The 17,023-nt window shown below is 39.5% G+C and overlaps 1 protein-coding gene across 1 annotated transcript in view; it reads left to right on the forward strand.

Moving 5' to 3' along the window:
* MED12L (mediator complex subunit 12L) overlaps positions 1 to 17,023 on the forward strand; it is a 306,083-nt gene that overhangs the window by 264,230 nt on the left and 24,830 nt on the right. The window contains exons 33-38 of the mRNA XM_065411423.1: positions 1,194 to 1,303; positions 1,883 to 2,018; positions 2,405 to 2,572; positions 4,276 to 4,638; positions 6,967 to 7,123; positions 12,324 to 12,535. Of these exons, the coding sequence (XP_065267495.1) occupies positions 1,194 to 1,303; positions 1,883 to 2,018; positions 2,405 to 2,572; positions 4,276 to 4,638; positions 6,967 to 7,123; positions 12,324 to 12,535 (1,146 nt within the window). The remainder of the gene's footprint in view (positions 1 to 1,193; positions 1,304 to 1,882; positions 2,019 to 2,404; positions 2,573 to 4,275; positions 4,639 to 6,966; positions 7,124 to 12,323; positions 12,536 to 17,023) is intronic.

A 17,023-nucleotide genomic window follows, 5' to 3' on the forward strand; every position in this document is an offset into this window, starting at 1 on the left:
CACTATATTTTGATATAAAACAGACCTTTTTTTTGGAAACACGCACTTGTCACAAGCTCAGAAAATCTCAACCATAATTAGAAGATTCAGCCACATGTGGCAGCTGCATGGCTAAATTCCAAAGTCAGCTTTGGCAGTTTCTACCTAGACCGCCAACTGCTATGTAAAAGTTAATGAGACTTGGCCTAAGAGCATTTTCTTTATTTTAATGTAACTCCCAATAAATGCTGAGCACAGCAGAATAGCCAATGCTTGGAAGCAGCATGTAAATACAAAATGGGGAAGCCCCAAAATAAAACAAAATAGCTGGGTATAATCAGGCAGCAGGTTTTAGCCAAGAAAGAAGGTGCAATGCTGGGCACCTCTACAACGTACAGGTCCAATCCTTCTCCTATTTAAGTCAATGTCACAAGTAATGTGGACTTCAGTGGGTGCATGACTGGGACTTAGGACTGTTTGTCTGCAAATAATAAGAACATTCCTTGTACAGAAAAACCAGTGTGGAAACAGTCATCTTTAAAGCTTTAGACTTTACTGAGGAAGACTAAATTGTATCTATAGTGAGAGAAGCAACAAATAAAGATTTAATTATTAAGTATCTTCCTAGTATGTGGCTTCAGACCAGAAGTTCGCAATGATCCTCCCTCCAATCTAATCTTGATGAGGAGATTTATTGACAGGGCATTGGCTATGGAGTCCCAGCTCTTCAGCAACTGGGATGTGAGGGACATGTGCTTCCCATGGAAAAGGCATCAGACTAGTTTCAGCCATTCCAATCTAACTATGAACGAGTGTTATTGATCAAACGTGTGCTCAATAATATCCTTCAGATCTTTCAACAGCAGCAACATTAACTATTTTTAGTCTCATTTTGGACAAAGAAAAGTGATACCCTTTAAGGATATGATTCAACACTCTTTGAAATCAGTGAGAATCTTTCCATTGACCTCAGTGGGTGTTGGATCGAGCGTTAAATTTGATATTGCTGATCTTTCATTTTTCAGCACTTTTTTATGCAGTGTTGTTGTGTTGAGGCAGGGAGAATCAAGTCTTTTTGCCAAAGAATTTATCAAGTTAATGTATAAATTATTCAGTAGAGAAAAAAGCCATCATCATATATAGTGTAACTAATAAATATTCAAAGATATAAACATATTATTTGAGTTCTCTCTGTTCTCTTGTTTTGCCTGTAGGTGGGTGGAATGTTTGACACTGTGCAGAGAAGCACGCAGTGGACTACAGACTGGGCACTTCTGCTGCTTCAGATAATTACTTCAGGAACTGTCGATATGCAAACCAACAAGTATGTTACTCTTATTATAATTCAATAATTCATTAATATCTATAATGCTTTGAATGAAAATCCAGATAGTCATATTCAGGTGTTTATTGTAGCTTATTGTAGTTACAGCCCTGATTTGGGGAAGCACTCCTAGGAGGGACAGCACTTAAGCAAGAATTTAAAATAAAGTACCTCCTTAAATACTGTTCTGAATAGGGATGTATTTAAGCATGTGCTTAAGTGCTTTCCTGAATCAGGTCCTATTTTTTCTAATGACCATTTATGCTGGCAGTTTATGTGATGTTACAATCTACAGTGGCTCCGATTTGCAAATATTTGTGTGCACATATTTGACCATGCACCTGTATGTGTACAGGGATTGTACAAGCTCCCTGGAGTTCATGTGTATGCACAATATGCTTGAAAAATCTGGTCCCATATGCCTAAATAAGTGTCCGTAGTCTTTGCCATAATCTATTTCTGAGATGTATTGACAATCATGTTACTATAAACATAATAGAATTTTAAATGTTGAGTTAACAAGATGTGTCAGTATTGCTCTTCAAGCTGCAACATAATACTTGTCTCTTTACCTCTTAGTGAATTATTCACAACTGTGCTTGATATGCTGGGTGTTCTCATCAATGGAACTTTAGCCTCTGACCTATCAAATGCATCCCAAGGGGGGTCTGAAGAGAACAAAAGGGCATACATGAATTTAGTGAAAAAGTTGAAAGTAAGTTTTGGACCTCTGATTTTTAACTGCACTCCTGTTAAATCACATTTTAGGCCCACCTTTTAATCTTATCAGTTTTATTGTCAGGGCGGTTGAAAGGAAAAGAGATTTCAGCAACAAGTGCCCTAGCAATACCCTGAAGGAGTATCATCATACTTTTAGCCGTTTGAGACTTTTAAATCAGCATTTCACTTAAATCCTGTTTATCTCTTCAGTGTTCTGTTCAAATAAAAAGGAAGTGCACAAGGCAATTTATAGGTGCAACAAAGGCCAAGCTAAAACACTTGATTATATTTAGTAAAAGTACAAGGAAGTGATTCATCTGGGAACTTGCTGTCTTTGAATTGTGAAAGCATTGTAACATTTTAACTTCTCTTTTTTGTTAGAAAGAGCTAGGAGACAAGTGTTCGGAAAGTATTGACAAAGTTCGCCAGTTGCTACCTTTGCCAAAACAGACGTGTGACATTATCACCTGTGAGCCAATGGGATCTTTGATTGACACCAAAGGAAACAAAATTGCAGGATTTGACTCCATAGATAAGAAACAGGCAAGAGTAAATGTTTACCTTAACATCTCAGTTTTATTATGACTTTCTCATGCATATGAAAGTCAAATAAACAGTTTGATATAATTTTTTACAGTGTCTGACTGTATCTGAAACTTATGGAAGTACTGTACTTCTGTTTTAATGTACCTTCCTTAAAAAACAGAAACAACAGCTTGTCTTTCTATACATAATCACTCTAAAAATGGTCATAATGTTACCAAGTTGAGAGGAGAAATGGATGTTCTTGGTAGATCGATAATTCTCAACCTCATGGAACAATACCTTTTAGAAAAATCTTTTTCAAGATAATTTACCTTTTACTGGTACAGGTATGCTTTAATGTCAACAGAGATAACATACATTTTTATTTGAGTTGTATGAAAATTCACACTCAGTGGGTGACACTTTCTAGATTTCATTGCCAATGAAAACTCAGTCCATCCTCAAGGAACAGCTCACTGATATTTGCAAATGTTTTGAGAAGCTTGGATAGATTTGGTTTTGTGTAAGCAATGGAAAATGCTATGGTTTTTACATAGTCTTGTGTAAGTACCAAGCAAAATTCAGCAGTTTTGATTGTTTCACTTCATTTTTTATTTAATTCATTTATAAAACTGGCTGTACAAAACTCACACAAATTAAAATTGAATGAAAGGTTACTATGAACTCCTACAAACAAAAGTCCCAGAGTTTGTGATTCAGGTTCAATTACTAAGCTATTTAGTTTTGAAATTTGTATTGCTTCATTTTACAATCTAGGGTCTTGACTGCCATCTGATATGCATGTTACCAAACGGAAATAATGTATACCTTGGAGGCGACTAGCAGAGTAGTTCTGAGAAAAACTGTTGCCCCACTGAGACACAATCATCTATCCTCACTAACAGCCTTTCCCAAAAAGTGAAGTGTGCTCTCACGCAAGGTCTAGCCACAAGGCACATCAGACATATAACTAAAGATGGGTATACCTTTAAAAATCATTGGAGGGATTTGGTAGAGAGGTAAAGGAGCTCAATTGATTGAGTTTTCCTGAAGGGAGAGAGTGGTCTCTGCTTCTCAACGTTTGGGAAGTGCTGCTCTATAAAGCAAGTTAAATCATGCACATTTATTTCTCCTTTCAAGGAGGGTCTTTTTGGGCTGGAGTGGGCAGCTTGAGTTATCTCAGTGCTATTATGTGAAACTGGTATGTTGGAAACACATTTCTTATTCCAGACATTTCATAAACGAACAGTGCAGACCAGTTTCCTTGGATGAGTAGTCCTCAGAAAGCTGTCTAGCTTCATGAACATTTACATACTTTTTACATATTTTAAATATATGTACTTAATGAGTGTTTTGGTCCTATGTCTTAATCTGGCGATTAATAATTTTTGTTATTTAAAAGGTAGCTTCCTTGGAAATCAGTGCAGATAATCTGTTGCATGATAGATGAAACGTAAGAAATTTATTGGAAAATAAGCACATTTTCAAAAAATTCTGTACCGCTATTAACTTACAAAACTGAAAATGTAGCTTGATTCATTCTAACAAGTGCCAGCCTTGGATGCTAGTTGAATCCCCATACAAACATGTAAATGATAGTTTTTGTGTTGAGGGAAAAAAATATCCATACAGTGGTTTTAACCATAGTACAAATTCAGGTAATTCACATTATTTTGTTGTTAAGATATCATTTTAAGAATGCTGTTGTACTTTGTATTTCGAAACAGGGTCTTCAAGTATCAACAAAACAGAAAGTGTCCTCTTGGGATTTATTTGAGGGTCATAAAAATCCTGCCCCACTCTCCTGGGCTTGGTTTGGTACAGTTCGTGTTGATAGGAAAGTGATAAAGTATGAGGAGCAGCAGCATCTTCTCCTATACCACACACATCCCAAGCCCAAGCCACGAAGCTACTACCTCGAGCCCTTATCACTTCCTCCAGAGGAGGAAGAGGAAGAGCCTACTACACCCGTTTCTCAGGAACCAGAAAGGAAATCAGCAGAGCTGTCAGATCAGGGAAAGCCTACCACAGACGAAGAGAAGAAAACAAAAGGCAGGAAAAGAAAGACAAAATCAAACTCAAGAGCAGATGTAAGTGACTAAATGTACAGCATTAAACAAGTAACCAGGTAGTTAAAGGCTTTTTGCTGCAACGTGTGATTGTCTTCACTACCTACAGAAGTTGCTCAGCAACTTGCAAGATCAAGTGCTAAGAAGAGAGTAAATGGTAAAAAAATTAAGCAATAAGACAAAATATTACCAGACAAGCCTGCCTAAAGGATTGATGTATAGGAATGCACTGTGAATTAATAATACTTGAAAATTAATATGAAATCTACTGAAACATACTACAGTAGCACCTCAGAGTTATGGGCACCTCAGGAATGGAGGTTGTTCATAACTCTGAAATGTTCATAACCCTGAATAAGACTTATGGACTTCAGCCATAGGGTGGGTTGGGGCTGCAGCCACAGGATAGGCGAGGTCAGGACTCTGGGCTGGGGGCGGGAGGTGTCGGGGCTTCTGACAGTCAGGATGGCAGGGCTCTGGGCAGGGGGCTCAGGGCTTCTGGCATGCGGGAGCACCAGGGCTCAGGGCTTTAGACCTGGGGGGAACCTAGGGCTTGGGGCTTCAGCCCCGCAGCTCCACTCTGGGTTTTAGCCTCATGGGGGGTAGCCTCCGTTCCTGGCTTCCACCCCGGGGTGGGGGTGGGGGAACGGTTGCCAAGGTTCAGGGCTCCCCACAGCTCTGCTCTCAGTTTCAGCTAAAACTGGCACTCCCCCTGTAGCTAGAGCCCTGAGCCCCCGGCATCCCCTGCAGGGCTGAAGCCAAGAATGGAGCCTCAGGGCTGGAGCCCTGGGCCCCAGCACTCCCAAGGGTCTAAAGCACTGAGCCCTGGTACTCCCAAGGGTCAGAAGCCATTTGGAGCCTGACCTCCCCCACCCTGCAGCTGCAGCTCCTCTTGCCTTTCCCTCCCACTCCCCCGTGGCTGAAGCCCTGAGCCCCTGAGGCAGTACAGTATTTTCGGGGGGGGGGGGGATTGTTGTCTTGTTTTGTCTCTGCTGCGGCCTGATTGATTACTTCTGGGTCCACATGGTGTCCGATTGACCGGTAAGTATGTAATTCTGATGTTTGTATCTTTGAGGTTCTACTGTAGACTGGATCTGAATTATTCAGGCATACCCACACATGGTTATTATTTTTTTCCCTTGCTTCATTAGAGAAGCACCTGAGTTATATTTTGGATACATTTCTAAACTTCCCAATATCAGTGTGTGTTTGGAACTTGGGCTTTGGTTGAGGCCTAGTTCATATTAAAGGGACATGGACAACTTGAAATAGGTCACTAGAATCTAATAAATGTATGCCATTTTAACTTTCCATGCTGTTTGTTGCAATTTGTTACCAAATTTTCCTGTTTTATGTTGTGTTTTGTGTATGTGGTTGGAGGGTGTTGCTGTCTGAGACTCACATAAACACTAAGGCCCAATGCACATGCACAGTATAGAAAACCTCTAATGTGGCAAACTTAACCCTTCTACAGTAGAACCTCAGAGTTTCGTACACCTAAGGAATAGAGGTTATTCATAACTCTGAACAAAACATTGTTGTTCTTTCAAAAGTTTAGAACTGAACATTAATTTAATACAGCTTTGAAACGTTACCATGCAGAAGAAAAATGCTGCTTTTAACCATCTTAATTTAAATTAAACAAGCACAGAAACAGTTTCCTTACCTTGTCAAATCTTTTTTTAAACTTTCCCTTTTTCTAATAGTTTACGTTTAACACAGTACTGTACTGTGTACTGTCTGATTGCATACTTCTGGTTCCAAATGAGGTGTGTGGTTGACTGGTCAGTTCGTAACTCTGGTGTTCATGGCTGCGGTCCTATTTTATATGATCTTTTTTTCACCTAAGGCCAAAACTTGTACTTCATGATTGAATGGCAAATCCACAATTTCTGAAACCTTTTCTTTATACAATAACAGTGTTTTAATACTATAGTCCAGATGTAGTGGTATTATGTAAGCTTTAAGACTAGCTTGTGAATGTGTTATATATACAGATATAATAGTGGTAACTTTAATGTAGGTTGGGTTTTTTTGCCTTTTGTGATGTTTCACTTTAGATTCCCCATGTTATCTGTTGATACACTATCAATTGTATTGATGTGCTATAGCCAACTACAGCATGCAGAAGATGCTTGTTTATAAGATGAAACAGTATGGAGCATTTAAGAGAAGCTGTCATTTTTAATTACCTGTGAATAGTTTGTGACTCAGTCTATTTTTTACAGCATAGTAAACTACAATGGGAACAGTCTCCAATCCTTAAATAATTTAGTAGGAAAACTGGCATTATTTATGAGTTAGTAGGGTATGAATGTCAGTAACATTCCTTTTTATGGTTTGTTCAAGGAATATCCACAGAACAACTTATACAGAGTGCCTCCCAACTATTCACCAATTTCCTCTCAAATGATGCATCATCCTCAGTCTGCCTTGTGGGGTTATAACATTATGGGACAACCACAACAGCCTAGTTTCTTTGTTCAGAACCAGCCCCTTCCACCAGGTATGTGTAGGCTTTGGAAGTAAATGGAGATGTTATTTGTTGTATAATAAGAATGTTACTTCTTGAAATAACAGCAATATCTTATTTTTACTTTAGTTTTTTCCCCAAAACATGATGTGACTGCTGAAGCCTTGAGTTTTAATCCTTTAGTTCACTTAATACAAGGGCTTTACTTTCTCAACTAAATAACTTTGAGGATCATCTTCATTAATGTATTACATTTGTGTTTTGTCACTGGGCACAAATAGGTCACTGAGATGTGTTAGACGAATTCTGGCAGAATGCTGATAAATAGTTTAACGTGGGAGATATAAGAAAATATAATTTAAAAAAATGTAATGGTATTTGCCTTGTTACTTTGATTCATGATGTGTATTTTGAAACTAGTCCAATCCTGATTTTTGGTTTGTTATAAATTGATCAATGTCCGTTATAAGTGGCACATAAATGCCATGGGATAACACGCATCTTTAGCATTTGCTTGCCATGTGTGTTCGTCTAAATTATTTTGTTTTTCATTTCATGTCCATGTCCAATGAAAATATTTTGCATACTGTAAGGGGAAATACAGCAAATCTTTAGATGTTATAAAAATAGCTACCCATCATGAAGGAAAATTATACAACATAAAAATTGTATCAGTTTGGTTACAAATATATAAACATAAAATATTTTTTCTGATGATTCAAATATAAGTAGATGTTATTTATACTAGGTAAAAAATGTCCAGAAAAACTTAGATGATGATTGTAAAAATTAAGGAGATGAAGTTAGAGAGCTGCAAATGAAGTCAGTTTTCCTTCATAATAAACACACATTAATTTTATGTCAGGCAGCACACAGAAAATAAGAGATATTTGGCCTCTATTATGTCAGAGTGGAATGGACTTATTCTTTTGCAGATTGTCGTAAAATTATTCACTTTCTGTTTATGAACTGTCATGGATAATTTTTATTTTATTTTTCAGGATAAAATATGTGTTGTACAGTACATCGCTTTATCATCTTCAGTGCCAGGAGTTAGCATTCATAGACCACTTTTAGTCTTCAAAGCTATTTTTCAAACATTTGGTGTCATGAACTCAGGAGCTCATGGCTTGCAGTCCTGTGATCTCAAACTGCTAGACTATCCCTACTGGCACAATCCAGCTCTACCCACCTCAGTCAGGAGGCTGGAATGCTGGAGCAAGTGTGACTTGAGAGCTGCTAGTACTACTGCATTACAGTTATGGAGATTTCTTGGCCTTTTATTTATAAACCTTCTAATTAGAAAGCAACAGAGAGTCCTTCTAATTAGATTTTGGTTGAGAAATTTGGAGAGAGAGGTGGAAAAAGGAGGAAGGGAGATGGAACTAATATAAATACCATGCAAAACAAGCAATCTCATAACTTTTATATGTGTATTTCTCTCCCTTTCTTCCATTTGCATGAAGTCATTTCTCCCTGTATGATGTCTTACCCTCCTCTTACCTGTTTTGGCCTGAGCGGCTAGCCAAAATTCAGGGTTTAGTAGGTTGTTCCAATTGGAAGTAGAAATGGAGTCTGGTATTTTCTTTTATACAGTTTTGTTTATTTACAAAGAATGTACACAGTCCTGTGTCGCTGAATGCAGAAGGAATCAAATAACAGGAAACAGATTCTTTTGCTTGCAGCACCAAGAGCACTCTTTTAGCCTGCACCCCTGATCCCCAAAACCTCTTCCAGGGTCAGCCACTATGCTTTCAAATGCTCCTTGAGGCTGTCTGACTCTGTCTGTTCTTGTCTGTCTTCAGTTTCTATCCGACGAAGTGGGCATTCACCCACGAAAGCTTATGCTCCAATACATCTGTTAGTCTTAAAGGTGCCACAGGACTCTCTGTTGCTTTTTACAGATCCAGACTAACACGGCTACCCCTCTGATACTTCAGTTTCTATGTGATCTCTCTCTTCCCCCCCCCCCCCAATGCATCTAGCCAAAAGAATACTCAACCAAAAGCTCCTGGATGGGTTGTCACACACCTTTTGTCTTAGGTGGGGCTTATGCTTACAGTTATGGTAATTGAAGGGGAGTTTACACCTACCAATTTCAGTGGGGTTTTAACTCAACCCATTATAAGGTTTCACACAGTACCGGTTAGGGGTCCCAACAATGCCCAAACCCAAAACAGTACCCACTAGGGGTCCCGATGTTGCTAAAACCAGTGTTGCTGAGCCTAGCATGGAGGAGGACAAACAATCTTAGCTATAAACCACAGAGAACAACGAGGCTGAACCTTTGGTACAGAACTAATTCATACACACAGACTCCACACTGTGGCAAATTGACCATCTACAATAACCATTTAGGGAATGGAGCCTCTCGGAAAATGGACATTTGCAAGGAGTAAAAAAGAAGGGATATAAACCACTGTGCCTAAATCTCCCTGATAATTCAAATAGGCATTTTTCTGTGCCATTCTATTTGCAGTGATCATAAACGACATAATTTTGATAGTACAGGTATGATATGTAGGCTCTTGTCACTTTGACCCTTAAACTTGGGTATCTTCTGTGTATCTCGTGGACCAGAGGAAAGCAGCACATCTTAGACCATGCCATTTTGACCAAGATTTCAAAGCTGGGTAGATTTCAGACACTCTTTCGTAACTGCCACCTCTTAGAAGCTGAAAGTTGTTTTACCTCTTTGTGACCATCTGCATGAAATTCCTGACCATTCTAAAATCATCTGGATTTCAGTAAAACAAGATTTATTAATAATAGAACTAGGAAAAATAATATAAAATAAAAGAAAAAGTTTGCGTAACGTAAGTAAGGCTTAAACTCTGCACATGCTAATCTAAATAGGTACAAGGTGCAGGCTAAACTATTTAGGTTGTTACAGGGAATAATCAATATTTTACATTTCTCCAGAGAACATTCTCTTTCTCCCTGTCCCTTTGACAGAATGGCATGCTTCAGAACCTTCCTCTGGGATTGGAGGTCTTGAGTCGTCGTCCTTTCTGGGGTGGTCCTCAGTTATACATGTATTATTATCCATTTGTATTACAATCGTGCTGTCACAGTGTTTGCTACTCATGGGGTCCCCCTCCTGGCCACTCTGGGGATTAGCTCTTTCAGCCTGATGCCCTTGTCTCACGGTTTGCCAGCTCATCATCTCGCTCTGTAGCTCTGCAGTCGCTCTCTGGCTCCACAGGAGCTGCAGCGCCTCATGTTGGTGGCTTAACCTTCCAGCCAAGTCATAATGGTCCTCCACTTCCAGAATTCTATCAGATCCTCCATGGCATCCCAGGCAGTCCTTAAGTCCACTGCCATGGCTAAGTCACTTCCTCAGTGACTGGGACGAACAATCCCAGATAGTCTTCAAGATCACTACCCAGTGAGAAGCAGAGGCTGGTAGAGGAACCCAGGCCCACCCGCTACTCTGGGTTCCAGTCCAGGGGCCTCTCTCCGGCAGCCAAGGCCTGTACTTTCCCAAAACTTCCTACCTTTCTCTTGGACTACTTCCTACCTTTCCTATCCCAGGCCCACATTCTCCACCTTGGCTAAACTCCTATCTCCAGGTCTGCTTCCTCTTTGATCCAAATCCCTTTCTCTCCCATATCTCAGAAAGACTGACTGCAGCCCTCATTCTGCTACCAGCTCCCTGGTTTTATAGAACCCCCTCCAGTTCCTCCACAGGGGAGCTTTCCTTAATTAGGGCTCTCATCTCAATGTAAATATCCCCCAGCTTGCAGCCTAATAAGTTAGTCATAGACTCATAGGACTGGAAGGGACTTCAAGAGGTCATCTAGTCCAGTGCCCTGCACTCATGGCCGGACAAAGTGTTATCTAGGCCATCCCTGACAGGTGTTTGTCTAACCTGTTCTTAAAAATCTCCAATGATGGAGATTCCACAGTTCCATAGGCAATTTATTCCAATGCTTAACTACCCTGACTGTCAGGAAGTTTTTCCTAATGTCCACCCTAAACCACCTTTGTTGCAATTTAAACCCATTGCATCTTGTCCTATCCTCAGACGTTAATGAAAACAATATACCTCTCTTCTTGTAACAACCTTTTATCTACTTGAAAACTGTTATCATGTCCCCCCTCAGTCTTCTCTTCTCTAGACTAAACAACCCCCCCCCCCCTTTTTTTTTTCAATCTTCCCTCAGAGGTCATGTTTTCTAGACCTTTAATACTTTTTGTTGCTTTTCTATGGACTTTCTCCAATTTGTCCACATCTTTCCTGAAATGTGGTGCCTAGAACCGGACACAATAGTCCAGTTGAGGCCTAATCAGCAAGGAGTAGAGCAGAAGAATTACTTCTTGTGTCTTGCTTACAACACTCCTGCTAATGCAGCCCAGAATGATGTTTTCTTTTTTTGCAACATTGTTAACTCATATTTAGCTTGCGGTCCACTGAGACTCCCAGATCCCTTTCCACAGTACTCTTTCCTAGGCAGTCATTTCCGATTTTCTGTGTGCAACTGATTGTTCCTTCCTAAGTTGAGTACTTTACATTTGTCTGTATTGAATTTCATTCTGTCCATTTCTCCAGTTTGTCCAGATCATTTTGAATTTTAATCCTATCCTCCAAAGCACTTGCAACCCCACCCACCTCGCCTACATAGACCTATTCCAGGCAAGTGTGGGGCAAGCACACCATCATAAGGGCCTAGAATTTAGGACCGTTTACTTTGATCTGCCCCTTTGAAACATTTCCTAGAAAGGTATTTCCACCGATGTACTCCTCAAAAGGTTCTGATGGTCTCTTATTAAATGACCTTTGTATGTTTCCCAAATCCATTCAGGATTGTATTGATTGCTTTGGGCAAGCACTTTAGTTTCCATTTTTCCAGTGTCAAACTTTTGTAATTTGAACAGTTATTTTGAACGTGTTTGGACACAGTAATTGTCTCCTCTCTCACCTTCACATCTGAGGCACTCAGATATTACAGTTTTGGGCACCAGCTCCATTATTAGAACCTAGAAAAATGGATAGACTTCCAGTAAAGCTCTATTTTAAAGGTGCTCTGCTCTTTTTTGTAAACCGTGCTTGCCTGTTAATTGTTCTGGCTGGGAATGTTAATCTCAATCCAATTCTCTGCCTTTAAAGAGACAGACCTCTTACCATAAGTTATTTGTATTTGATATGCAGTAGAATAGGCAGATTAACAGTGATCTGTCAGCCCTTTTGCTTTAAAAGACAGGGAAAACATTTATATTTTATGTTTTTTAGGTTCCAGATTGGATCCTACAGGCTCTTTTGTTCCAACAAACACAAAACAAGCCTTATCTAACATGCTACAGAGGCGTTCTGGCACCATGATGCAACCACCCTCCATACATGCAATTACGTCTCAGCAGCAGCTGCTCCAGATGAAACTCCTGCAGCAGCAGCAGCAACAGCGGCTACTCAAGCAGCAAGCCCAAACAAGACCTTTCCAACAGGTTTGTTCAAACCCCAAAATATGGAGAGGGAGGCTTTCAGCTTGTATTATAGTTAATTGCATGTAGCCTATGAGCCATCTGAGGTTATTTTGATCTCAGTTTACTGCCACAGAGCAGGTCCATGTACTCTAAGTCCTGATCCACCAGGGCCATTTATTCTTTAAACTTTATTTGCCAAACCAACTGCTCTGTCTGTGTGTCCTTTTTAATTTTACTGCAAATCTCATGAAATCATTGGCTGGTCTTCTACTGCTTAATGTCCTTTAACTTCCCTCTGCTAATCTGTTTAATGAGTGTACTGATATTTTAAATGTATGTAAGTAGGATCAGGCCCCGTTTTTAAAGACAGCATGTGTAGAATTGAATACGTTTTGTAAAGCACTACAGAAATGAAAGTATCATCAGAGATTACAAATCCCTACGGCCCTATTCTGATCTCAATTACGTGTCACTTACCTTATAAAACTGGGTGTTGCGTAAAACTTCAACAGGTGATGAAGATCTCATGGACACTATGCTTGCACTGCAATTAAAATTCCACCACTGGCCCATGCCAGCTGACTCTGGCTAAGGGGGTGTTTCATTGTGGTGTAGACATTCAGGCTTGGGCTAGAGCCTGAGCTCTAGGACCCTCCCACACCTTAGTCATTTTGTTGTGCAAATGTGGTAAGTTGCAGTTCAGCTTCTAACATCGTTTATGCCTTTCCTGTAACCCTGAGACTGAATTTGAAATAGAAGGCTCCTATGAATCTTCATACTGGTATTGTCAATATTACAGTATATTTTAGGAGAATACAACAGACTTTTTATTGTTCTTGGAGCCACATATAATTTTTAAAAAGCATATAACCTTAGACTGTTTCTAAATTCCCTCAATGTGAGAATCTGAAAAAAAAATTTCACATTCATGCTGCATGATCCAATATACTGCCAGACTGGGTAAACCAAATTTGCTCTGTTTCTGCTGTTTAATGACGATGTTAATTACATTTAATAATTCCAGAATCTCCTGGGGGAGCCATTCTCTCACATGGGGGAGTGTTTTTTTTTTTCTCTCTCTCTCTCTTCCCCATCCCCCCCACACACAACACACATTAAAAATTTCTGGTGTTTCACTTACTAACATGTTTCATAGAGAGCAACGAACAAATGTTATACACAAAACCACACTTATATTCTATGTAAGTATGTGGGAGGTGCACGACTTGAACCTACGAAAGCTTATGCTCCAATACATCTGTTAGTCTTAGGCTAGGTCTACACTACAGCGGGGGGTCGACCTAAGATACGCAACTTCAGCTACGTTAATAGCATAGCTGAAGTGGCGTATTTTAGGTCGACTTACCTGGCTGTGAGGACGGCGGCAAGTCGACCGCTGCCGCGCCGCCGTCGACTCCGCTACCGCCTCTTGCCGCGGTGGATTTCTGGAGTCGACGGCAGAGCCATCAGAGATCGATTTTATCGCGTCTTCATTAGACGCGATAAGTCGATCCCCGATAGACCGATTGCTACCCGCCGATCCGGCGGGTAGTGAAGACGTGCCCTTAAAGGTGCCACAGGACTCTCTGTGACTTGAACCTAGTTTCCTGGAGATTGCTGCAGGGCCCTCCTAAAGCTGATGGCTTAATCAGAGCTAAAGAACAGTATTTAAAATAAAATTGGCTTCCAGTTCCCCGTTACGAAAAATTCATATATAGAACTTGCGTGATTTGTTGCCCTGCCCTTTCACATCGAGCCCTTACTGCTGATTGTGTTTTAAAATCTGCTTCTTGGACATTCTTGGAACAAAAACTTCATCTTTCCTGTAAGTAAATCCTTGGCACCAACAAATATACAGTTGAGCCTCAAGCCATGCTTTTTTTTAATTGGCTTTGTGCTCCTAGGGAGTAGTACTTTTTTCTAGGAAATATGTTCTTGCCAATCTGCCTTTGTAAAATGGTACGTTTGTCATTCATGCAAGGGACTGTGGATGTGTTCGTCATTGGCCCAGAATAATGGATGAACAGCAGCTCCTGATGTACAATATACACAATAAATACCTAAATAAAAAGCAAATAAAATAAGCCAACTCCACACTGAAGTCCTAAGAAAGTTGATGGGTAAATTCTATTGTTTTCCCAGCATAAGTTGCAATTTCATCACCAATTTATTGATGGTGGTAATATATAGGATCCATTTGTGAGGAAAATTTGCTGAAGAATTTTGTTTCCCTGAGAATAAGGGCTTCTCTCATCTGATTATTCATATGTTGCGGGTGGGGAGGACAGACTCCACTTAACTGTGGTAGATTCCTTGCAAAACTAGGTCAGCAAGTTGTTTAGTTTGCTGAAACAACTAAATACATCAAATTTCCATGTCTCAAGAATGTGTTACACTTTTCTCCAAAAGTGAATTTAACGCTTATGAAAAGTGCTGACTGGACAGACCTGCAGACACCTGTCTTCTGTTTATCCATAGAGCAGGTGCAACCCTGTTAGCAGAGCTGCAAGCTCCCCCACAATAGATCACCACATTATATAACCTGTCAATCTGAGTTATCTATCTCGGCTCAGTGTTTATATACAGGATATTGGTAGACAAGTACTGCCCAGTGTGTGAACCAAATATAGAAGGACCAGCATTTCCCAGAGCTTCATTTTGTTGAATTTTATAAACCGTGTACGCTGTCAAACATAAACTACTTGTCTTCACTTTTAAGGCCCTTTTGGCCTATCCCCATGCTATATATAATCTCATATGCTATCATGATGTCGACTTCTCCCTCCACTCTGCCAAAGATGCCTGTCTTGATTGCCCATTTGTCAAATTCCAGCAAGTCCCTATCTGCTTTGTCTTATGCTGCATGAAAGGAGCTCCCTGTAAATATCCATAAAACTATTTCATTGTCCTCCTTCAAATCCCTTCTTAAAGCTCTCCTCTGCTGTGATGCCTACAAAAACCTCAACAATGATTAGAAAGCTGGTATGCTGAGACAGCTGCTTAGCACACTGTTCAGAATCCTCTCGTTACCTTGTGCTTTCCCCATACGTCTCTTGTCTCCATTAGACTGAAAGCTCTGGCAGGGACTGTCTTTTTGTTACGTGCTTGTAGGGTGGCTAGCACAATGGGGCCTGTATCGCTCTTTTGGGGTCCTGAAGTGTTACTGCAACACAAATAGTAAATGATGATGATACATAGCACTATTCGCAAGTGATGCCTTAGTGTTTAACAGCCAAAGAGAGAGAAACTCCATTCGTTCACTTCCCATGCACTCCTCTGTACTCAGGTTTAATGCACTGGTGGAGTTGCACAGGTGTTAGCAACTATGGGGAAAATTTTGGAAAAATAATTTGAGAGTAGATAAGCGCTTTAAAAGTATAAGTTGCTTTCACAGGCTTCCCAGGCACACGCTGTAGTACAACCAGAAATTCTTGTGAACGCTCTGCAGCCTTTTCCTCCATAGTTCAAATACAGTAGTGGGACAGAAAAATTTGCCAGTTTTACCTAAGTGAAAAAGACATGGTCAACTCACCATTTGCAATATTTCTTTTCATTTCCCTGGGCTTAGTATAGAAAATACCTTGAAAACTGGAAGGGGGAAAAAAAAGTCCAAAAAATAAAAAATGTTAGCAGTTGCAAATCTTATCTTTATTTAAGGCATTCGGTAAGTTTTGGGCACCACCATCATGAGCTATATTTTTTTAAGGTGTGGTGAAGCAAAGAGAGTTTCTTAAATATTTCTATTTCTGTATGTTGCTGCCACTTGGAAAATTGGAGATGTTACTCATTGACATAAGTAGCACGGTCTATTTCACAAAACGTCCATAGTATGCAATTCAATAGGACCCTCTAGATTCTTGTATATAAATCCAGAAGGAACCAACACTTTTGAGCTGGTAGGACTGTAAATGCCATTCTGTTAAAAACTTTTAGCTATAAAGTAAATACCAGTCTCTATTAAAAAACTATTTGCTCCACTGATTTCAAATATTATATATAGAATAAAAGGCTATTGTGAATTACAAGGAATCCTATAATAGTTTATAGACTGTTTAGAATTCCTGTACAGAAATCTTATAACAATGCTATGCTTGATTAGCACCATAAAACACCTGTACGCAATTTTTACTATTCCTGAAGGACAATTTTCTGATGGTAAATACAAACAGGCAGTATAACCATTTTTGTTTAGTTAGGGAAAAAAGTATGTCATTTATTTTTTTTCTATTAATTTTATTATGTACAATGAAGAATGAAGGATTAATATATAACAGTTGCATTAGACATTTGGAAGTCGCTTTTTTGTGTTATTTTGGTGAATGAATTTACTAAGTTGTAATAAAGTGATTGCTGTGATTTAAATGACAGAGTAAAATTAGCTATTTTTATTACAATAAAATAGTATGTTTCTTGGCTGTTTGTTTTCTGCAATATATGACCTAGATCATTTTAAAATAAGATACATTAAGACATAAATGAGTCACATTATGACCAAAGTTACGTTAGTAT

The sequence above is a fragment of the Emys orbicularis genome, chromosome 9 (assembly GCF_028017835.1).
Source record: "Emys orbicularis isolate rEmyOrb1 chromosome 9, rEmyOrb1.hap1, whole genome shotgun sequence".
Lineage (NCBI taxonomy): Eukaryota > Metazoa > Chordata > Testudines > Emydidae > Emys > Emys orbicularis.